The 22,579-nt window shown below is 59.2% G+C and overlaps 1 protein-coding gene and 1 long non-coding RNA gene across 13 annotated transcripts in view; one reads left to right on the forward strand and one right to left on the reverse strand.

The window, feature by feature from the left end:
* Positions 1 to 22,579, reverse strand: part of CNIH3 (cornichon family AMPA receptor auxiliary protein 3) — a 247,843-nt gene that overhangs the window by 29,600 nt on the left and 195,664 nt on the right. For 7 of the 12 annotated variants that reach the window (XM_086693935.1, XM_086693934.1, XM_086693932.1 and 4 more), the window contains one exon: positions 15,789 to 16,426. The exons of 1 other annotated variant lie outside the window; for it this stretch is intronic. In XM_086693935.1, coding sequence (XP_086550061.1) covers positions 16,006 to 16,426 — 421 coding nt within the window. In that variant the 3' untranslated portion in view covers positions 15,789 to 16,005. Of the gene's footprint in view, positions 1 to 15,788; positions 16,427 to 18,955; positions 20,091 to 20,327; positions 20,574 to 22,579 lie in introns of those variants that run through there. 4 more of the 12 variants (XM_086693931.1, XM_086693939.1, XM_086693938.1 and 1 more) reach the window with 2 other exon arrangements.
* On the forward strand, positions 16,084 to 18,718 carry LOC147572786 (uncharacterized). The gene is made up of 3 exons (XR_015246054.1): positions 16,084 to 17,500; positions 17,875 to 18,007; positions 18,308 to 18,718. It is a non-coding gene; the product is annotated as an uncharacterized LOC147572786 (long non-coding RNA).

The raw sequence follows: 22,579 nt of genomic DNA on the forward strand, positions 1-22,579 counted from the left end.
TCAAATCCTGTAAAATGCATTTTCTCAGCAAATCCTGTGGACACTGCTTAAGAAGGGGAGGGGCTCCCACCGTCCCACACTGTCCGCCGGATGCTGATCCGCTCACGGGGCCCTGCACCCCGGGCACCCCTCGCGCTAACTGAAGGCCTGGGTCACTTTCCAGGCTCTGGATTGGGCAGGAGACAGGCGGCCAGTCCTTCCCAGCCCAGCACCCTCACGCACGGCCTCTGACGGGCCAGAATGGAGGGGAGGTAGTCTCGGCCATGGTCCCCCACACATTGGGACGGTGTCTTAGGCTCTGTAACAAAATACCGCCGACGGGGGGCTTGAGCATTTATTCCTCACATGTCTGGAGGTGGGGAATCCAAGACCCAGGAGCCAGCAGGGCTGGGTTCTGATGAGAGCTCTCCAATCCGTGGATGTTATTCCCCTTGACATCACCTCAGCCAATATTTACAAACTGTCTCTCTAAGATGGCCCTTGGAAATCTGCCTTCGGAAAGAGCCTGAATCCACCGCAAGACAGTCTTAAGTCAGGTATGTAAACGTGATCCTAGAACAGAGATTAGAATTTCACCACACGTCTTAGCGGGAGCCTTTGCCGCCCTGAAGCGTGGACGGGAGCAAGTCTGGAACCCTCGGCTATCAAATGATCTGCGGATCTTTGCAGATCAGCCGCATCCTGCCATCCCCGCCATCCCCGCCGTCGGTCCTGGGCTTTCCTTGTGCTTCCGATGACCCAGGATGAAGACAGGATTAGTTATACGTGTTGTCCGGGCGTCCCCCCAGCACCTGCTGCAGAGGGGGAGGGGGAGGGGGAGAATGCCCTCGGCACCGCAGCGGGATGGAGGGTCCCCCGCGGTGCTCCCCGCCGCTGAGGGCGCCATGCAGCTTCCCAGGTCACAGCACTCACCAGTGACGTAAGACAGCCCGGCTACGGGCCTCACTATCTCCCCTCTCTTTTAACTTCTCACAGGCGCGCTTCCTACTAGAAAGCGGGACCGGGGGCGGGGGAGTGAACCACAAGCCACGCGAGACCATTAGCTCCACCACTTGAAACCTGCAGCGGTGCGGTGGCGAGCACCGGTGCGGGACGTGACCCAGGCCCTGGGCAGGCGCGGTCGAGTCGGAGAAACGAGAAACCAACGGGGGAGCCACGCGGACGCTGGGCGCACCGGCCGCCCGGCACGGCGTATGCCCTCGAGACGCGCGAGCCACGGCACTACCACGGTGGCTCCTGATGATGCCAGGCTATCGTCCCAGCACGGGAGCCACGCTGAGAAGCGCGTTCATATCCTCACCGCTGACACCGTCACCGGCCGCCTTCCTCCTGGAGCCCTCGGGACGCCTGCCCACGAGCCAGCGCTGGATGTGGTCCCCAGGGGGCGTCCGCGGTCAGCGGTCGGGAGCAGGAAGGCTCAGGGCGAGACTGAGGAGGAACCAAGGGTCCGGGCTGGGGAACCGGGGGCAAAGGCGGGTCCCCCTGCAGACGCTGTGGCCCAGGGGCCCGGGCAGAGCTCGCTCAAGAGTGGAAGGCGGTTTGCAGCAAATCAAGGAGGACCCTGGGAGGCTGTGCACAGCGAGCCGGGACAGCCACCGTCCACCTCTGGTCACTGCCGTGTTGCCACCAGGATGCTGACGGGTCAGAGACCACGAACGGGATTGTAGGACAGCGGTTCTGCAAGTGGGGGCCTGAGGGCCAGCGGCACCAGGAACGTGTAGAGATGCAAATCCTCAGGAACCCCCAGGCCTGCTGATAAGAAACTAAAGGAGACCCCCAGCCTCTGCAGGGAGGCAAACGGTGAGCCAGCCTTTCTCCACTTCAGCCCTACCTGTAGAGAACCTGGGCAGCCCTCCCTAGGTCAAAGGTCAGCAAGGCAAGCTATTCAAGGGATGTGGACGGACCATCTCGCTCCTTTTTTTTAATGTTTATTTTCTTTTGAGAGAGAGAGAGGGAGAGAGAGTGCACGAACACGAGCAAGGAGGGGCAAAGAGAGGGAGACACAGAATCCGAAGCAGGCTCCGGGCTCTGAGCTGTCAGCACAGAGCCCCATGCGGGGCTCGAACCCACGGACCAGGAGATCACGACCTGAGCCGAGGTCGGATGCTTAACCGACTGAGACACCCGGGCGCCCCCGTCTCCCCCTTGGGCAAACCCAGCGGTGGAAAACCACCAGCTCAGAGAATGCACGGAACCATCCTGACCACATCCCAACCCGGGCTGTGGGCCCCATCCGGCCGCCAGCTCACCGGGCCCGCCCCAGGCCTGGCACATCACGTCCAGCGGGCTGTGGAGCACAGCCCCATGACGTAGACAAAGCAAAGGAATTTGCTTCACAAACACCCCCAGGGTCGACTCAGCTTGATTCCTGGCTTCTTTCTTTTTTAATTCTTCATTTATTTGAGGGAGCTCGAGCTCGAGCAGGGGAGGGACAGAGAGAAAGGAGAGACAGAATCCCAAGCCAGCTCCTGACGCAGCATGGAGCCCCGCTCCTCTCTCACGCACAGGATCCTGGGATCACAAACTGAGCCAAAAACAAGTCTGCGGCTCCACCCACTAAGCAACCCTGGTGCCCCCTCTTGACTCCACTTCGTCACTAGCAAACGGGAGGCAGACAGTCCCCACGTCAGTCACGGGCCTGCTGTGAGGGAGATAAAGAGGATGAAGGCTCAGCCGGGCCGGATGTGAGGGAGACGGAGGCTAACTTAGGAGAATGACTCAGCATGGCGGCTGTGGTGGAAACTGAGGAGAAGGGCTCAGCAGGGCCGGCTGTGAGGGAACCTGAGTAGAAAAGATCAGCATGGGGGACTATGGGGGGAAACTGCGGAGGAGGGCTCAGCATGGTTGCCTGTGAGGAAGAGCGAGGAGAAGCTCGGCAGGGCCGGTGCTACGAGCTCTCCACAAACAGTAGCTTCTGAAGGCGGCGCTCTTCACACCCCTCTCTGAGTCCCTCCACATCGGGGGAGGGCCCAACCATAAAACACCGGTGTGCCTGCCCCCTCACCCTGGGTGACCCGTGTCCCTCAGTCTGGGAAGGGCACGATGGCCACCTCGACCCAGTGCCTTCCTTGGGGGATGGGCTGGGGTGTAGCGTACGAGTGGGGTGGAGGGAGAGCCCTGACCCACCGGACCGCTAATCCCAAATTTGGGGTTCAGCGGGAGGAAGCCGTGGCGATGTGGCCTTTGTACCGCCACTGCCGGTGACACGCTGGGGATTTTGAGCTACGCACGCCTGGGATACGGGCCGTGTGGGGTTGGAGGTCCAGGGTGAGCATGGGGACCATTCCCACCGGGACACAGTGGAAGGACCACCGGGCCTGAGTTACCGGCCGTGCCGGGAGACCTGGCAAGAAGTGGGGTCACCGTCCCGTCGGGGGAACGGCCCTCGACCCGCGGGAGGACGGGGCTGCCGTGGACAACGGGCGCCACAAATCCAGCGGGCGGGTCATCCCCTGCTGGCGCTCCCCTGTGGCGCCAGGACCCACTCTGGGGGCTGAAGGACTCGTCCCCTCTGCTGCCAGCCCCAAAGTCACCCCCGAGGTCTCCACGGCAGCCTGAACCCAATGGCTGGGACTCGGGGAAGCAGAAAGACCCTCCAGCGCCCAGGGTCCGGCTGAGCCTTAGGGGGGACGGCACCCCTCTCCCACCACCCGCCCCACTTCCGTCCCACCGTCCCCGACACCGCGGCTCCCAGACCGCCGCCCTCAACCTCTTGCCCACCTCAGACTTGCTTCGTGCGGCAGAAGCCCCCCGATCTCGGGGTTCGCGGTGTCCTCCGACGCAGCCTCGTCCGCGGCGGGGGGGTTGCGGGGCGTCCTCTACCTGACCCTTCCCCTTGTCTCCGATTCGGAATCGGGACGGGGTTTGGGGGACTCCTTCACGATCCCAAGGGCCGTTGTCCTTAGCCGCCCGGGAAAGGCCGGCGCACACCGGCAGGCAGGGCACCGAGGGCATCACAGATGGGAGCCCGGCCGAGAGCCTGGGGCCCGGGCAGCCTGGGGGGGGGGGGGGGGTCTCAGCCACAGCAGCGGGAGGTGAGCCTCGGGCTTCATCCGCCCCGAGCAGCCTCGCCGCAGACCGTCCTTCGGCCAACATCAGGCCAAGAATCGCCCGACGCTCGCGAGGGAAGCGGGTTTAACGTGGTCCCGATCGCCTCGGCGCTCTGGTGCGTCGCCAGCAGCGGGGTCTGGTGAAAGTCACACGACCGTGTGACGCACGGTCTCCCCGGCGCTACCCGCGTGGGCCCCGACCAGCTGCTTCCTTCGCTTTGCCGGGGCCGACGTTCGTCAGCTGGAGGAAGGGGAGGCTCGCAGGGCCGGGGTTACGGGAGATAAAGGACGTCAGGCCTCCAGCACGGGCCCCACCTGACGGGCGTTAGCGTTTTCACATAAAGGGTTTTTAAGCTTCTCGGTGCGATGAGCTGTGATCAGCCCCTCCTGGCCGATTCATTTACCTCCCACCGTGCCGTCTCTAAACAGGGACACTGTTTCCACCTGGGCAGAACAGGAGGGACGTTTGGGGCAGCCGTGCAGGGCAGGGAACCGCCTAATGAGCGTGGCTTATCTTTACCCAGCGCTTCTGCCTTGTAGACGCCGCTGTTTTGCCGCAGGCCAGCCCTTCCGGGAGAGTGATGCTCTCCTGCAAAGGGTGAGTTACGTCAGGCCGCTTGCCCCCCGGGGACACGAGGCGGTCAGCGCCAAGAGAGAGGACATGTGCAGTCGGGAGCCCAGAGGGGGCGCTGGGATCGCCAGGGATGGGAGCCTCTGCTGGGACAGCCCCATCCCAGAAATGAAGTCTCCTTGGCGGGTGTGGGTTTTGAGCCCCCACCCCAGAGTTCGCTGCGGGAACCCAGGGTCGGTCACTCAGGGAAACGCTTTGCCCCGGGCGGAGGAAAGGCCGGACACATGTGTCAAAGGGAGAGGACAAGCCAGCATCTTGTTCAAGGCTCCATCGGGAAAGTCCCACACCGCGGCCAGGCTTCAGCCGGCCAGCTGACCCCGGGGTCCCCCAAGCCCTGGACTCAGAAGGAAGGGGACAGCCTCTGGCAACCTGACCCTCCTATGAGCACGAGGCTGACCCTCTCTGGCCTCATTGCCCCCACGCCCAGTCTACACAGTACAGGCAGCCCATGGGCCCCAGCACAGCCGTGCAGGACAGTGGTCCTAACGCCATCACAGGTTACAGGCGTGGACAGGACAGACACCCGTCCGAGCGGTAGAAGACTCACCCCGGCTCCAGGCAACCGCAGAGCCCAAGCACCTACCCCTGCTTCACTCCGTGTAGCTCTAGCAAGTGCCCCTTCCTCCAGAGAGCCCTCCCTGACTCCACCCCCATTCCCAGGCCACTTCCTGCTCACAGGCACATTCTTTCCCTTTCCATGCATCTGCTTTTCTCCACCGAGGGAGGATTTGTGCGGGTCTTGAGAGCCGGGACCGTGTCTTGCTTGTTTTATGTCCTTGCGTGCGTGCAAAGGCCCGTAGTGGCACAAAGCTAGACTGCTGGGCTTTCCCGGGAGGGGCTGCCGTGCGGAGTCGTGGAGGTGGGGGGCTGAAGCGGAGCCTGGAACCGGCCTGTCACCGGCACCACGTGTGGGCAGCTCAGTCGGTTAGGCATCCGACTTCAGCTCAGGTCATGATCTCGTGGTTCGTGGGTTCGAGCCCTGTGTGGGGCTCTGTGCTGACAGCTTGGAGCCTGGAACCTGCTTTGGATCCTGTGTCTCCCTCTCTGCCCCTCCCGCACTTGTGCTCTGTCTCTCTCTCTCTCTCTCTCTCAAAAAATGAATAAAAAATTTGAAACCAGTAGCTTAACTGACTGAGCCACGCAGGCATCCCCAAACCATTCCATTTTTAAAAGAATTCCCGTTTGAGATCAAATTAAAATTACTCCAGAGACAATAGGCCCTTTAAAAATAAGCTCAGAAAGTCAGTCTCGTTAACTATCAGGAACTGCGCCTGACGCGTCCCGCAGGAGCCACGAGATGGTGAATGAGTTTCCTCGTGTGGAGCCCAAGGGAGGAGGGGGAGGTGGTGGCTCCCCGCTTGGGGCGGGGCTGCTCCCCGAATGACCGGGCATCAGGGCCACGCATCTTCGTCCTGTGCCCAGGCCTCACCCAATGTGCTCCCGCTGTGACCGCAAGCTGGGGCCTCGCTGGGTGGTCCCAGCCACGACTGGCCTCTCTGACCCGGGCCGGGGGTCTCGGCCAGATTCCCTCTCTGCCCACCTCACCCCTGGGACTGAGGGCCACTGGGTCATCTTGGGGGTCATGGCCCCCATGGGCAGGGCTGGACCAGGGTGACCCAGAGAAGGGGCTCTTGTCCCTGGTTTGCCCGGGGCCACCCTCGGAGAACCCCAGGGCCCCTCACGGGCGGTTCCTATGCAGAGATGTTGGCCACGTCTGGGCGGGCAGCAGCCCAGGGCGCTGACCCCAAACCTCCCGACTGTGTGGTCACTGCCCTTTAGTTCTCTTCGGATGCTTCCAGAGGAATCCGCATCAGTCACCAGCTTCGAGGTACTTAAGGATAGTGTTTATTTCTTCCTTCAGTTTTCTCCAGATGGGGTGATTAATACTAGTCCCCCAGGCTGGGGGCTCACGCCCTGGCCCCAGGTCATCCCCACGATGGCCTCGACCCGGGGTTTGGACCCCAGGAATCGGGTCCTTGAAGGGGGCGTGGGCTGGGGGTTGGGGGTGCGGGCTGGGGGTCTGGGTTGTGGATGGGGGGTCAGGGGCGCGGGCAGGGGGTCCGGGGTGTGGGCTGAGGAGTCAGGATCCAGTCTGAACCTGAGTGCTCATCACAGAATCCGCCTCAGCTCTGGACTTTCTCGGTGGTGCGGGAGAGGGGTGAGGTGCAACGTGGAACAATGTGTGGCTCGGGATGAAACCAGGTCACGGAGGTGGGACTTGGTCCAGAGCACCCCTTTCTTACTCACTCCGCTGTCCCGGGCTCTTGGAAGCAGCCCCCTGCAAGCCCACTGCTGCTGGCAGAGATCTGCCCCCAACACCTCCCCTGAGAAGCCTCCCTGACTTTCACCGGCTCCTGTTGGCCGGCCCCCGTATGCACGTTTGGTGCTCCCACAGAAATTTGCACTTCGTCACTGTCTTCAGACGACCCTTCAGGGATCATTTCTACATTTTGTCACGAGAGAAGTTTCTATGAATGTGTAGAACACAGAAGGATCCATAAACATAAAGTCCCATTGTTTGGGGGGAAATGACCGTCTTGTTACGTTTCTTGATCGTTTCATGTTAATTTTAGTTTTCCGGGGGCATTTCAAGATCTTTTAGGAACGAGAAGCTTGCTTCTCTTACTTGCTTTCTGCATTTTTTTTGTTTAAAAAACAAGAACAACTTCACAGCATCTACCAGGGTGCCAGGGAGCTGAAAAGCACTTGGTAAATACAGTCAGAGGATGGTGAATGAGTTCGGAATAGGCCACCACCCTGTAGGACACCTCACATGCTCACCGGGTGACTGCTGAATGAATGAGTGAACACCCCCTTGGCTCAGAAATGGATCCCATCTCTCCACTCTCCCTGTTGGCTGGCTTGGTGAAGAAGAATTCACCAGAAACAGAAAAACAACGTAAAAAAATGGAATGAGACAAAAAATATAGTAGTGTGGGATGAAGTGCTTGGTAGGTAAGTGATTTCTGTACATTCTACAGGGGGGTTCTGGCTCCTAGCCTCTCCTGCATTGGCAAAAGCAGCTGGGGGTGTGTTTGGAAGGCACCCGCTGGATCTGTGCCCTGTCACCTTCCAAAAACCCCTGCTTCCTCTGTTGCTGAAAGGCAAACCACGAGACGGGAAAATTCAACAGGAGGAATGGTTACACACATTTAAACACCGGTGTCCCAGAGAAAATCTTTCGTGGGACCTTCGACACTATCAGTTGCTATCTGCACACGCGGACTTCTGTTTGCTAAGGGAGGGGACTGAGGAAAGGTCTTCAGCTTGACAGAGTGATTGCTCGAGCAGACGTGCCCATCAGTCTGCCTGGCTGTGCATAATTTCCCCTCTAGGTTAGGATGCTGTTCCCACGGCCCCTGTGCTGGGACATCCGTCTTCACGGCCACATGTGGAAACCTGACCTCAGTGACCAGTGACATTCCGCTGGAGTTTTAAGATAGAATCTACGTAGATAAATAATACATAGTAGAGGGAGAAAGAATTTTTTTTCTTTCTAGATTTTCTTTTGGAAAGGTTTCTTCAGAAAACAGTTTTTGACTAACTCACTCAGGGTAAAAGTTGAGTCTTCAGGGCACGATTTATTCAATACGAGACTAGAGGGTGTGTGTGTGTGTGTGTGTGTGTGTGTGTGCGCGTTGGGGTGAGGTGGGGAGGGTTGCAAGTCAGGTTCGCTTGTGTACCTTTAGAGGAAACACAGGAAGAGCAAGAGGAAGGGGTGAAGGGGGAAGCCTCCACAGTGGCTCTTCCCCTCGCTCCCCTTCATCTTATGTAAGATGACTAAACTCACAAAATAATTGAGCCACATTAGTTGGAGAGGCAAAAGCCATGATGGGGCAAATCTCTGCGTTCACACCAATGCATTGGAGTATGGATGGTTCAAGCATGGCAGCAGACAGGAACGCAGAGGAACTACGGGAGGGCGTTCAGAGTTTCACAGAGCTATAATATTGGGCGGCTGAAACACAGTGAAATCTGCGACATCTGCTGAGGATGAGGATCCAATGAGCACTTTGGATGGATGGATGGATGGATGGATGGATGGATGGAAGAGTGGATAGATGGATGGGTGCATGGGTGGATAGGTGGGTGGATGGATGAGTGGATGGATACATGGATGGGTGGATAGGTGGGTGAGTTGATGGGTGGATGGGTGGGTGGATGGATGGATGGATGGATGGATGGATGGGGAGTGGATGGATGGGTGGGTAGATAGATGGATTGATGGATGGGTGGATGGATGGGTGGATGAGTGGATGGATGGGTGGATGGAAGGAAAGAAGAGTGGATAGATGGATGGGTGCATGGGTGGATAGGTGGGTGGGTGGATGGGTGGATGGATGGATAGGTGGCTGGATGGATGAACGGATGGATAGATGGATGGGTGGATAGGTGGGTGAATGGATGGATGGGTGGACGGATAGGTGGGTGGATGGATGGATGGATAGATAAATAGATAGATAGATAGATAGATAGATAGATAGATAGATAGATGGATGGATTGATGGATGGGTAGATGGATGGGTGGATGAGTGGATGGATGGGTGGATGGATAGGTGGATGGATAGGTGGGTGGATGGATGAGTGGATGGATGGATGGATGGATGGGGGGTGGATGGATGGGTGGATGGATGGGTGGATGGATAAGTGGGTGGATGGATGGATGGATGAATGGGTGGATGGGTGGGTGGATAGGTGGCTGGATGGATGAGTGGATGGATAGATGGATGGGTGGATAGGTGGGTGGGTGGATGGGTGGGTGGGTGGATGGATGGAGGGAGGGATGGGTGGATGGATTGGTGGGTGGATGGATGGTGGGATGTATGGACGGGTGTATGGATAGGTGGATGGATAGATGGATGAGTGGATGATGGATAGGTGGGTGGATGGATGAGTGGATCGACGGATAGGTAGGTGGATGGAGGGATGGAGGGATGGATGGGTGAGTGGGTGAATGGGTGGATGGATAGGTGGGTGGAGGGATGGGTGGAGGGATAGGTGCGTGGAGGGATGGAGGGATGGAGTGATGGAGGATGGGGGTGATGGAGGATGTATGATGGATGGATGGCACTCACTGTGTGGTTATCCTGAAACTCATGGTTTATTTCATGAGCTTACGTGTATGTCAAGGTTATAGAAGATACTCTGCCAACTTAAGCGCACTCAGCACAAAGCAATGCCTTATTCCTTCCAGAAGTCATTGGCTTTCCTTCTGGTCCACCAGACAAACACGTGTGCTCTGTCTTCACCTCAGAGATGCGTGTCCAGACTGAGCAGAGCAGTAGCTCTCGCACATGAGCTGGCTTGTGCTGATAACAGAGTTCTGACTCTCTCAGGCTTCTGCAGCTGAACACGCCCTTCTTCTGCAGACATCTGTGCTGCTCTTGTCATTGGCTACGCATGAGAGTCCTCTGCCCACGAAGCCACCCGCGCACACACACCACACACCTCTTGGGTGCTGCGCTGGGGCAGGAGTGCCCACTGAACTCCGTTCGTTACCTTTTTTCTAATCACACAGAGAATTTCAACGAAAGGAGATCACTGCAACGCCGGCTGTCAGCTCCAGCGTGGCCCCATAATTATCACCTTGTCAGACCTTGAAATCTTCCCACACGCTATGTCGTGGTTCCGAGTTCATCTGAATTTATGAATTATTTGTGAAGATAATGAAACCTATCAGATTACCTTTTAACTCCATTTGAAAGAAATGAACTGGCAAGACCGTAACGACTTAGGAGAGGGCTTTCATGTCCTTAAAACAGCCGACTGATGTCCTCTCCCCTCTGCCCTCAGCCCTCCCTCCCCTCCTGGTCTCCTGCCTCTTCCTTTTCCTTCTCACCAGAGGCTTAGAAGGACAGGGGACCCGAGGGACTGATCTTGAGAAAAAGCGTGTGTGAGTATGTGCGTGCACATATGTGAGTGTGTATGTGTGAGTGCACATGTGAGAGTATGGGTGTGTGTGTGTATATGTGTATGGTGTGTGGGTGAAGGTGTGTATATGAGGTGTGTGTGTGGTGTGTGTAAGAGTGTGGTATGTGCTGTGAGAGTGTGTGAGTATATGTGTGAGTGTGTAAAGGTGTGGGTGAACACGTCAGAATGTGTATGTGACGTAAGAGCACGTCTGTGTGTACATGCGTGAGAGTGTAAACGTGTGTGTGGTGTGTGTGTCCGTGTGTGTGAGCGTGTGTACACATGCGTGAGTGTGTAGGGCTGTGTGAGTGTGGTATATGCTATGAGAGTTTGTGTGGATGTGTGTGGGCGTGCGACGTGAGAGCATGTGAATGTGTGTGCGTGTGTGAGTGGGGGTGTGTGTGGGTGTGGTGTGTGATGTAAGAGCATTTGCATGTGTGTGCATGTGTATGTGTGTGAGCATATGTGTGAATGTGACTGCATATGTGTGTGGTATGTGTAAGTGCGGGTGAATGTAGAAGACTGTGAGGGGGTGTATGAGGGTGTGTGTGCATGTGAGTGTGTGTGGGTAGGCGGTGTGTGATGTGAGTGTATGCCTGTGTGTAAGTGTGGTACCTGATATGAGAGTGTATGGATGTGAGTGCATGTAGGTGTGTGGGGTGAATGTGTGAGAGTGTGCATGAGTGTGCGTGTGGGCATGCACGTGTGTGTGAGCGTGCACACACGAGTGTGTGGGTGTGTGCACGTGAGTGTGAGCACATGTGGGTGTGTGGGGTGAATGTGTGAGAGTGTGCATGAGTGAGTGTGAGCACGTGTGCACGTGTATGAGTGAGCACAAGCATATGTGGGCACACGCATGAGTGTGTGCGAGCACATGTGTGTGCGTGTATGTGTGTGTGAGCACATGTGGGTATGTGGGTGAGTGTGTGAGTGTGAGCACGTGTGCGAGTGACTGTAAGCACATGTTTGCACATGTATGTGTGTGAGCACATGTGGGTGTGGGGGTGAATGTGAGAGCGTGCATGAGTGTATGAGCACATGTGAGTGTGTCTATGAGTGTGTGAGAGCACATGCGAGTGTGTATATGAGTGTGTGTGTGAGTGAGCACACGTGAGTATGCATGGGTGTGGGTGAGTGGACAAACTGCGGAGTCCAATTCAAAGGGGACGGGACCCCATATCTTCCTGCCCCCGACAACACCCCGCTGCCACCAGCGAGGCTCTGGAAGGCAGTCCTCAAGGATGAAAATCAGCCACAAAGGATATTACGGAGAAAAGTACCGCCTTCCCCTCTCTTTGTCCAGAAGGTTAATTACAAACGTGCGGCACTAGCCCAGAGTTTTCTCTCCTCTAACCCCTCCCTCCATGACCCACCGATGGTGTCGCTCACCGAACCACGGGCTGCACGGCGCCTTCCGTGCGGCCGGTGAGCCCCGGGCCACGGACAGTGAGGACAGTGTGCACGGCTCGCACCTGCCCCCTCACAGGCCTGTGGTGCGACTGTCCCTGCCCCCGCCGGTCTGTGCACAGCACGGTCAAGCCCAGGGGCCTTGAACGGGTGGGGCCTGGGGATGGAAGGGCCCAGCCTCCAAGGGGCTCACGGAAGGCCCCCTGCCGGCAGCGTCTCCCGGGGACCGTGACGCGGGCCGCTGACCAGCCTCCGTTGCATCCAGGGTCTACCTGTCACCACGGGTCTTGCTCGCCCTGGGGTGGAGGCTGCACCAACCCCCACTCAAAACGCGACTCGGATGTTGGGCCTGATGGTGCGTGCGCTCCAAGAGGAAGGAGGAGTCTAATCACTGACAGGATGGGTCTCTCAGGGGAGCGGGGCAGGCCCCCAACAGGAGGGTGTGAGAGTGACGAGGGGGCGGGCCCTGGCTTCTATTGTGACCAGGGGTGGGGCTCGGCAAGGGGTCCGTTGCACAGGCCGGCTCGTGTGTGGCTGGATCTCCCCACCGACATCGAGGGGGGGAGCACACAGGGTGTCTCATCCGCGGGCCCAGATGTGGGCAAATGCATGGAAGATGGAGTCGGGCTCATGGTGACCCCATGGCCGGAGCCACAAGACCCCCAGGGCCCGGCTGCACCCTGCCCACTGCCCCGGTCTCCCTGGGACCAGGCCCACCGGCCCCAAAGCTGGGCCCGCACCATGGGTGATGTTGCGGAAGTAGTTGGGGTTAAAGTCATTCCCCCGCCTTCCTCCCAGGACACCGGCTCCTAACACCCCGAGCAGCTCTCTCTGCTTCCCGCTGATTCCACAAGTGATCCGCGTTCCATTCGGCATCTACTTGCTGCGTCCTAATACGAGCTAAGCCCAGGTCTGGAGCTTCCTAATGCAAACCTGTCCTCCAAGAGCTTACGGGGCGCCTGGGGGCTCCGTCGGGTAAGCATCTGACCCTTGGTTTCCGCTCAGGTCACGATCTCACGGTTCGTGGGACTGAGCCCGCGTCGGGCTCCGTGCTGCCAGTGCGGAGTCTGCCTGGGATTCTCTCTCCCTCTCTCTCTCTCTGCTGCTCCTGCACTTTCTCAAAATAAATAGATAAACTTAAAAAAAAGAGAGAGTTTGTAATCCATGGGATCCTGAACCGAGCCCTTCCTGCCTTTATCTGCATTTGAATTCTGTGGACTAACTATTACGCTGTTGTCCAGTTTGGGGCAAGCCCGCTTTCGCACACTAATTCCGATCCTCAGTTCCCCTCGTGGACCCATCCCACCCCCTCCGACGTGCTCGTCTGTCAGGCCACCCTCGACCCCATGGCTCTGCCCCAGTCCTCCCCACGGCTGCAGTTCACAGCCAGTGCCCTGCAAGCCTTCCCCCTGTGACGCCGTGACCAGAGTTCCCTGCGCAGGTAGGTTGGGGACGGTCTGCGGGGCGCGTGGCCCTGCCCTTCCTACAGGTGTGCGAGCACAGAGCTCCAATTCCACCTGCGGCACCTCCAGAACCGCCCTGGAAGGAGGGGCAGGGTGTTTCCACCCCGGCCCTGCCCTCCGCCCTCGTGGCACCTTGGATTCTTTGTAGACAGTCTTCTCGAAGCTTCTCTGCCCACCAGCCTACAAAAGGGACTCTGGACGCCCTGCTCCGGGCACATGCGATTTCCCGGTATCCCTCGTAAAGCACGCGGCCGCAAGCTGAACAGTGCCTCTCGGGATTGCTGACGGCGGCCGAGGATGCTGGGGACCCACCCTCGCTTTCCACAAAGGGGCCTCCCAAGCTGGCCCTACCTCAGCTCAGCGCCAGGACCCACTGCCCACCAGACGCCCTGGGCTCCTCGCCCCGCCTGGATTTTCCTGCTTTTTCGGAGCCTCGTCTCCTATTCTGAGCCTGTCCTGATGGAATCGTGTTCAGCTTTGTGTCCTCCTGGGATTGATCGGTGGCCTTCACGTGAGAGTCACGGATGATACTAACCATTGAACGGGACAGGGCTCAGTGCCAGGCCCTCGCGCCCCATCCGGACGACCTTCCAGTGTCCAGGATGCCGCTGCCCGAGGAACCAGCGCTCATGGGGCCCCTGCGTCTCCCTAGGAAGTCCCGTCATCCCACTGCTCTGACCCCCTGGGCCTGGCGTGGGTTGGGCTCCCCAACTGCGAGCTTCCCCAGACCTAGGACGGGCGTCTCCCAGTAATGCAGCCCTAAGTGACACGTGTCTCATTTTCTCGTTTCAGACGTGGCCGCTGCCGGACATGCGGCTGTGTCCCTTCTGCTTCCCTGGGAGGCAAGCGCTAAATTGTCTTCATCCAATCGTGAAATGTTCCTTCAACACAAAGAGTTGCTGGTTTTGAAGACCGGTTGCCCAGGGTGCAGGGTGCAGGCCGTCCCTGGGGTCTGGGCATGACGCGGAGCCCTGGTCCCCCCCTGTGGACGGGGCTTTCTGCAGCCTGCGGAGCCCAGAAGGCCACCCCAAAGCAAACTTACTCTCCGTGGAGCTGCGGGAAAATCAGAACAGCATCACAGGACCTGTGCTCTGATGCCATTAACCGGCCACCCTTCCCTGGAAGCTTCCAGCTCCGCGCCTGCTGTCTCCATTGCGGCCCTGGGGCCTGATGGAGGTGTCTCACCATAACTTCACACGGGGACTGGCGTCTACCCGGCTCTCATTTTCCCTACGTCCCCTGCCCTCAAGTGAGGAATATATTCCTACGGGGAAGGTGGTGCTGTTTCTCTGAGGTACCAGGTGCCTCTGAAAGAGACAGGGTCTGCCACTCAGGGCCCCATCACGGCGTTTGGGACGGAAATGCCGTGGTGGTAGGTAAGTCACCCTCTAGGAGCCAAACAGCCTCCTGGTGCTGGTGCATCTCTAAACCAAAAGCTGTGTGTTTGCCCCTGGGGTGCCCGGTCCAGGGAGGAGCCTGGCTTTCCCGGGGGACAGGTGCGTGCCGGAACGGCAGGACGCCCGCACTCAACGGGCTGCCTTGCCCGGCAAGGAAGGAGCTGTGCTCACCGGGCCGATTCTGCGTGCAAAGCTCAGCCAAGCCCCCGAGACACCTGGGGCCCCTCGTGAGACTGCCCGCGGGGTGGATAATGTGGCCGAGTACGGTCGGTCCTCACCCCAGCACCCACCGAAGATGCGTGGGTCCAGCTGTGGGAGGACGTGGGAGCCCCTGGGAAGGGACGCCCCCCTCACAGGACAGTGGTCCCCAAGGGAACTCAAGGGTGTGGGGTCAGGGTCCAAGCACAAAACCATGCTCGCACTCAGCAGAGTATTTCACTTATGTCACGCCCAAGCCCAGGCCCTCATGACACGCCAGTGAAAAGTCTCCTCTCCTGTCATCTCTCGGGGACACAGAGCACATGGAGTGACAGCCACTGGTGCCAATGCTGGGGAGGGTGCAGGTCTGGCCCTGAGGGTCTTGGACACTGGGTTCCAGCGCTCAGGGCCCCCGCGTCCCCATCGGTGTCCTGGAGCCGGACTTACCGTCTGTGGGTAAACGTGGGCCCCGTGCTAGGAAACGTCTGACGGCGAGCGCGAGGGGTGTAGGGGGGACCAGGGGACGTGATCCGCAGCTTTGCCAATGTCTGTGTCGCAAACACTCCTGCCACGGCCCGTCGCAAGGCACCAGCGGCCCTGAATAGGGTGAGGCGTCCTGTCCCTGCCGAGTAACGTTTCCGCGTGGGCACCACAGTCGCGCCCTCAGGAGCACAGATAACAGGAAAACGTACTGAAATAATCAGGAGGTGGGGAGTTGTGACTACACGTCACCTTTGTTTTGAATATAATTTATTTAGTTGTAAGCTCACATAAGCAGTTTTAGTAAGGGCCGTGCACGGACGGCAGATTAGCAAACTCCCGACAAAATGTATCGACCGGCTCGCACAAGCCTCGCACTCGGCCAGCTGGGAAGGAGGAACGTGCGGGCATCACGTGGCGTCCAAGGGGTCAAGTTCAGCCCACGAAGACACTCCTGGGCACCCAGGAGCTTAACGGGAGCAGATAGGACTTGGCCACGTGGGGGAGACCCGGGGGGGCTCTGCTTCGTGGCCTGTCACCCTGCACGGCTCCCGGGCACAGGGACAGCGGGAACGCAATCCAGGGAACGCCGCGGGGGCCTCGTCCGGCACCCAGGGTGGCCGCAGCCTTCCGCCCAAGCCTCGGGGCTGGGGTGGCCCGGCACGTCCAGCTTGCACAGCCCGCCCTGACATCCGGAAGGCTCTCCCCAGCGCCCAGTTTGGAAAGGAGCAAGCCCACGTCCCAGGAAGGGAAAGGTGGAGACGAGGGTGTGTGCAGGGACACAGCGTGAGCACGAGTGATCGTCCTCGAAGCATGTGCTGGCTGTACTCATCTGTTACGCGGGAGAACAAAACTGTCTTAACAGCGACAACTTTATTGCGATTCCCACACCTGAAAACAGGAAGCAAGGGGAAGATCCTGTTGAGAGGGTTGGGCGGTTACCCGGGTCGCGTGCCTGGCACAGCAGGCCCGGGATGGGCGGGAGGAAGGCAGCTAAGGTTCACTAGCCGTGGGCGTGGCCCACGAGGGGAAGTGCTCTGTTGTTCTAGTAAAGGCTCCTTTCAAGTCTGCGGGGGCGCGGAGGGGAGCTGAGCGCGGAGGACCACGGTTTGTGGAGGGCTCGTTACAAGACAGGGCCCCTGGTTGTCACAAGCACACCAGCCAGGGAGGTATGACTGCCCCACTTTACAGATGAGAAGGCCGAGCCGCAGGGAGGCCGGGAAGCTTGCCCAAGACCGATCATGAAGTCATTTACGCTGAGCAGACAGGAGGTATGCCAGGAGCCACCCTCCTGGGACAGCCACTCCTGTTCTCCCTCCTCCAGCCGTGGCCCTCCCCGAGGTGGTGCCTCCGGAACCAGGCACCGGGAGGACAGCTGGTCCAGGCGGGGCCCCTGCCCTGCCTGGGCGCAGGGCGCAGGGCACAGTGAGGACACTGCCTCCTGTGGAGTGGGGGCCTCTTACCGGACTTACCGCACGCAGGGCCCTGACCACGTCGGACCTTTATAACGAGTGAGTGCGGCGGGTGCCGTTACAAACTTCCCTCACCACCGTGAAAAGGAAGCTGAAGTGACCCCCCCCGCCTTGGGGCCTGCGCTCCCCCTTCGGGCGCGGCCATCAGGCCTGCAGCGCTGCCTCTCTGAGGAGGCAGGAGCCAGTCACAACAGCGCCCTCCCAATGTCTGTGTCCCCGCGAAGCTCTCTCTTGGGTGCCCAGGCCCGGGCCGGGGAGGGAGCGCCGTCCATCAGCCACTTTGGGATTCACCCAGAGCACTGCCCCTGCCCCACTCTCCTCCCTCCTTAGGTCACTTCTGTGGGATGAACAGTGATGGCGAAGGTACCCAGCGGGCAGCTGTGCCCGCCCAACAAGTGTGGTTCTTAGCTGGTCACCGGGCACAGCACCGAGACCGGTCTGCTGGCTCCTTCACTGGGGCAGCCGCACTGGCCAGAGCCTCCCTGGCTTCCTGGTGGGTAACGCGGGGTCGCCGTGTGTCAGGGGTCGTGGCCCAGAGCCCGGCACCCAGCACGGCTCCAACAGGGTGCCCACTGCTCTCAGCCCTGTGGTCACCGTCCGCTTCTCCCAGGAACTGAAAATCGGCTCAAGCTCCGGACAGACCGGTTGGACTTGGGTCCCAGCCACAGCTCAGGGGAGGGAAGTACTCGGATGTCCCTCTTTCAGAAGCATAAGACGCTCCCAGGGCGTGCTGGCAGCTTTTAAAGCTTTCAAGGGACCCCCTTCGGGAAGAACCTGACACGGTAAAGCAGGTCTGAGGCTGGGGCCCAAGGAAAAGAAAACCAGCCACTTTTTCTCACGCTCTGTCTTTAAATCTCCTTTTCTCAGAATTTATGCTAACTGAACCTTATCGGGAGCCCAAGCTACTTTGCTGGCTTTCAGGTGATGGAAAAGACATGGGGTTTTCGAAGTCAGACGATCTGGGTTTAAAGACAGGTCTGTGGCTGCTGCGTGACTACAGGTAAGTCACTTACCCTCTCTGAGCCTTCCCTTCCTCACTTGGGAAATGGGGGAAATGGGGGACACCTGGGTGTCCCAGGTTAAGTGCCCAACTTCGGCTCAGGTCATGATCTCAGTTCGTGGGTTCGAGCCCCAGGTCGGGCTCTGTGCTGACAGCTCAGAGCCTGGAGCCGGCTTCCGAGTCTGTGTCTCCCTCTTTCTGTGTCCCTCCCCCACTTGTGTTCGGTTTCTCAAAAAATAAAAACATTTTAAAAATAAAAAAAGAAAGAAAATGGGGAAAAGGATCGTGTCAACCCCACAGGAGGGCGAGGAGATCAAAGGAACGAAATCAATCTGTGGACGATGAAGCCCCAGGCAAACGTGAGCCGCCACGATTTGCTGCGAAGAAATGCTCAACTGCGGGAAGCAGAACCTCGGGGAAGGCGTGTGTGTGAATCCCCTCCCTCCATTCTAGCGGTCTCTGTGTCCCTGTGTCTGCCATCACGAGCCACTTGTCGCCTTTTGGGAAGGAGGCAAAGTACAAAAACGAAGGAGACCGCTCCAGGGAGAGACATGTGGGGGCGAGGGTCACGTGCAGGTGACCTTCTCAGGCCACCTCGGAGGCGAGGCCCAGCAGCCCCGAAGGCCGCTCTCCCCCGGCCTCCGTTACGCAGCCGGCACGGTGCGCCCTGGACAGAGGGGAGTCTGCTCCCCAAAATGCCCCCTGGAATCCTCCGGTTTTATACCTTCAGCCTCAGAGCAGAAGCCTGAGTTTTGTTCCCTACAGAATTTTTAGAAACAGAACAGCTTTTTGAAACTTTTCCTCCCTACCTACCAGTTCACCGCCCGTACGGAGAGGCAGCCAGCCTGCGAGGGGTTTAAATGAGGCGGCCGGGTGGGTGTGGTGCACAAGCTGTCACTGCGTTTTAAACATAGCTCACGACGCGCGGCACAGACACCATTCACAAACCTGAGTCACCGGTTCCAACGGGAGCCACGCACGTGTATAAATAGCCTGTGTGTGTGTCACACAGAAGAGAGGGAAGTGTGGGGAATAAGGTAGAAATCATCGTGCCCAATTTAAACATAAAAACCTCAGCCTTGTCATTATTTACAACCCCAAGGACACCTCCTACCCAAACAGGAGAGGACGTCAGAGGGAAAATTCTAAATAAGCCAAAGTCCTCGAGTGGCACTAACAGAACGAATGACGCAGCATCACAAAAGGAGGCTGTAATTGCGCCGTCTCGCCTCCTGGCCGCCCGATGCACACAGCACAGAGCAGGTGCAGGGCGTTTCCCGGGCGCCGCTGTTTGGGGTCCTTAAGAGAAGACAGGCGTTGACGACGTCGACCGGTCGATTTGCCTTCGTTGATTCTGCGACGGTTTTGGACCGACAGCGGGAGAACACAGTTTGTGGTGGCGAAGAACACTTTGAACGTGAAAATGCTTTAAAAAATCATTCTTCCCTCCGATTCCCGCCTCCCCTGTGACTTTGGACATAATTCACGGCCAGCAGCCCGAGCCCCAGCTCCCAGTGTCGCCGGGCCGACTCCCACAAAGCAGAGCGCGAAAACAGGCCGCCCGCGGGCTCGGGGCCGGTGGGAGCCAATGGCGAATCCGCGCCCCCGCAGACCCTCCCACGAAGCGCAGGGCGCAGCGGGGCTCCGAGGACACACAGAGGGCTCTGGTAGCCCGCGACACCCTGGAGGCCTCAGCAGGTCCTGGGTCATTCTGTTCCTGGGCAGGCAGTTTGTGGCCTGCCAGTCGTGCCCCCCCCGCCCGCGGTCCCGCTCACTGTGGACCGCACGGGGTGCTCAGAGGGGCGGGGGTCACTCAGGCAGCAACAGTCCTTGCTCAGGAGAGGTCCCGTGGCCCAGACGGGATCGCCACCTGGGTGCGGGCTGGGCAGCGACCCCCACGCTCCGTGACCTCGGTCCCCGCTGCCGCAGGAATCCGCCGTCCGCAGGTGTCTCTCACGCACCCCAGTCCGGGCCCTTCTCCAACAGCCAGCCAGTCGCGAGGACTCCGCCTCGAGCCTCTCCTGTCCCCGTCTCTGATGACCTGTGCGGCCCGGGTTAAGAGCTCACTAGAGTGTAGATCATGCTGAATGCAGAAAGAAGAGGAAGAGAAGGAGTGAGTGGGAGCCCAGGAAGGACTCAGACCCTCACAACAGGGTCCTTCCTGAAGCCGGAGCCCTTGGCTCCCTTCCCGTCCTGGCACCGGAGCCAGGTCCCCCCACGGTCCACATCATTTCCCACCACGTCGGACCAAACACCTGCTGTGAGCGCGCATTGTGTCCCCTGCTGAGAGACGGGATCGCTGCGCGCCTGTTATTCTCACCCACAAGGCTATGATGGCGGCCGTCCCCTTTCCTGAGACTGTAAGGCGGTCCCCGGGGTAGGGGTGCAGCGGATTCTTTCCCAGCAGCTGCCTCGTGCTGACGTGATGGCTGCGTCCGGGGCTCCCAGATTATGCCGCATCACATCTCAGCATCACCACCACAATGACCATCATCACTCTTCCGAGGTCCGAGGGGCACACAAACTACGTGATCTCTTACGGGGTATCTCCCTGGCCCTCCTGTTTCTAACAGAATCCAGACATTAAATGTGCATTAAGAGCACGTGTGCTAAGGTGGTGCCCCCACCCTGCCAGCGAGGGGTAAGGAACCCTGTGCTTTTAGAAAGGGCTGCAGGCTAATTCTGCAAGACCGAGGAACGTTCCACACCAAAATACACCACATACACGTATCTACACGTATACCAAAATAGACGGCACCAAGAAAAGCGACCATTTTTTCACATTATAGAGAGAAAAATGGATAATCTAAGGAAGAAAACCACATGAGAAGAAACCGCAGTGTTTTACTTCAATCCCTATCCAGGATCGAAGCTCAGGAACGCCTCGGGACGGCTGGTACACCTCGTGGGCACAGAGCATCCCTGGCCGGGCCCCAGCTGGAGGGCCCACTGCACCCCTGCCCTGGGAAACCTCACAGGCTTAACGGCTCGACAGCGGGGGCTTCAGGGGTGAGGCCGCTCGCTGGCGGGTGCTCAGCCTCTTTCGTCACGGGGCTCCGGGCGCCCCTGCCGCAGTCGCGGGCCTGTGCCCAGAGGCCGCCCTGCCCCTCCTGGAAGCCAGCAGGGCGACAGCACGCCTCCCCTCAGTGCCTGCAAATGGTGGTGTTCCAGACACTGCCTGTCTGTCCTTCAGTTTGTCTCTGCCTCCACGCTGCATTCGCTAATTTCTTTGTTTCTAGAACAAAATTGGAACCACCGCTCTGCCTGGCCGGCACCCTGGGCGTCCCTTCCCCGTCGAACCTGGTGCCTCACTGCTCTGCGGAGCTCCTCAGAGACCCCGTCCCTCCGGCCCCAGAACCCCCAGCCCCTTCGATGCAGGCCTCGAGGGGCACACAGGACCGTCAGCCCCGGCCACTCTCAGGGGGGAAGGGGGTCCACGTGCACACGGAGAGCTGCGTCCAAGCTGAGCACGGTGACAGACTGAAGTGACAGCCGCTGGGACCCCAGTAAAGCCGGGGCTGGCACCTCGTTCCCGAGGACCTCACAGACGTTAAGACGTGTGTCCGAGGCCCTAGCTGGCGGCCGAGTGTCTGGCCCGAAGCCTGGGATCCTCTCAGCAGTGCGTGCTGACCACCCCAGCACCCCCTCTCGGGTGGCCTTGGGGCCAGGAGACATTTGCAGGTTCCTGGGACGCGTCCGAGCGGATGCCACATGGCCGTCTTCTCAAGCCAAGAGAGCTGAGGCCGTACAGCCTCCTGCCCGGTTACCCTGGGTCATGCGGCCTCCCTCTGTTCACCCCTCCCTTTACTGCTGGCCCGATGGCAGACACCCCCCTCCCCCCACGGCTGACCCGATGGCAGACACCCCTCCCCCCACGGCTGACCCGACGGCAGACACCCTGTCTGACTCGCTGGCCTGCGTGTCTACAGTGCGCACAGTAGGACTCGCGCGCTCCTTGCTCTGACCCTGTGCCCCCCGAGGGCAGGCGTCAAGCCGCACGCTCAGCACGGTCTCCCGAGAAGGGTGCCCGGCATGTAGGAGGTGCTCAATAAATGCCGTGTGAGTGAGTGACCGAGAGCGAGGAGGGCAGGTGAAGGGTGTCTGTGACGTCACTTGCTGTCATCACAGAGAGGGCGCGGGCTTTGGCAGAGGGATGTGCCTCCTCGCCTTGACCCCCGTGGCTCCGGGGCCCTGAGCGATCCGCTTCTCACGGGACCCCCGACTCTGTGGCAGGGGCACCCGGAGCCCCACAATAGGAGAGGCTGGGCACACGCCAGTGAGCAGCCTCACTCATGCTAGCCCCCGCTGTCGAGCCGTTAAGCCTGTGAAGCTTCCCAAGGCAGGAACTAGTCTGAACAAACTTTAGTCGCTAGAAAGTTCTGATTTGGAGTCAGACCCAGGCAAATCTGCCAGGCACCCTGGGACTCTCCAGGGCCACTTCAGAGACCCTCGGGCTCCTTGTATGTTGAAGCAGGCAATGACCCAGGACCCTCCGTACGGAAGGAGGGGAGAGGGGTCACCCTGAGCCTGGACCGACCCTCCACCCCAAGAAGAATGTGGTAGAATAACTCT

The sequence above is a fragment of the Puma concolor genome, chromosome E4 (genome assembly GCF_028749965.1).
Source record: "Puma concolor isolate L17-30 chromosome E4, mPumCon1.1.hap2, whole genome shotgun sequence".
In the NCBI taxonomy this organism is placed as follows: Eukaryota; Metazoa; Chordata; class Mammalia; order Carnivora; family Felidae; genus Puma; species Puma concolor.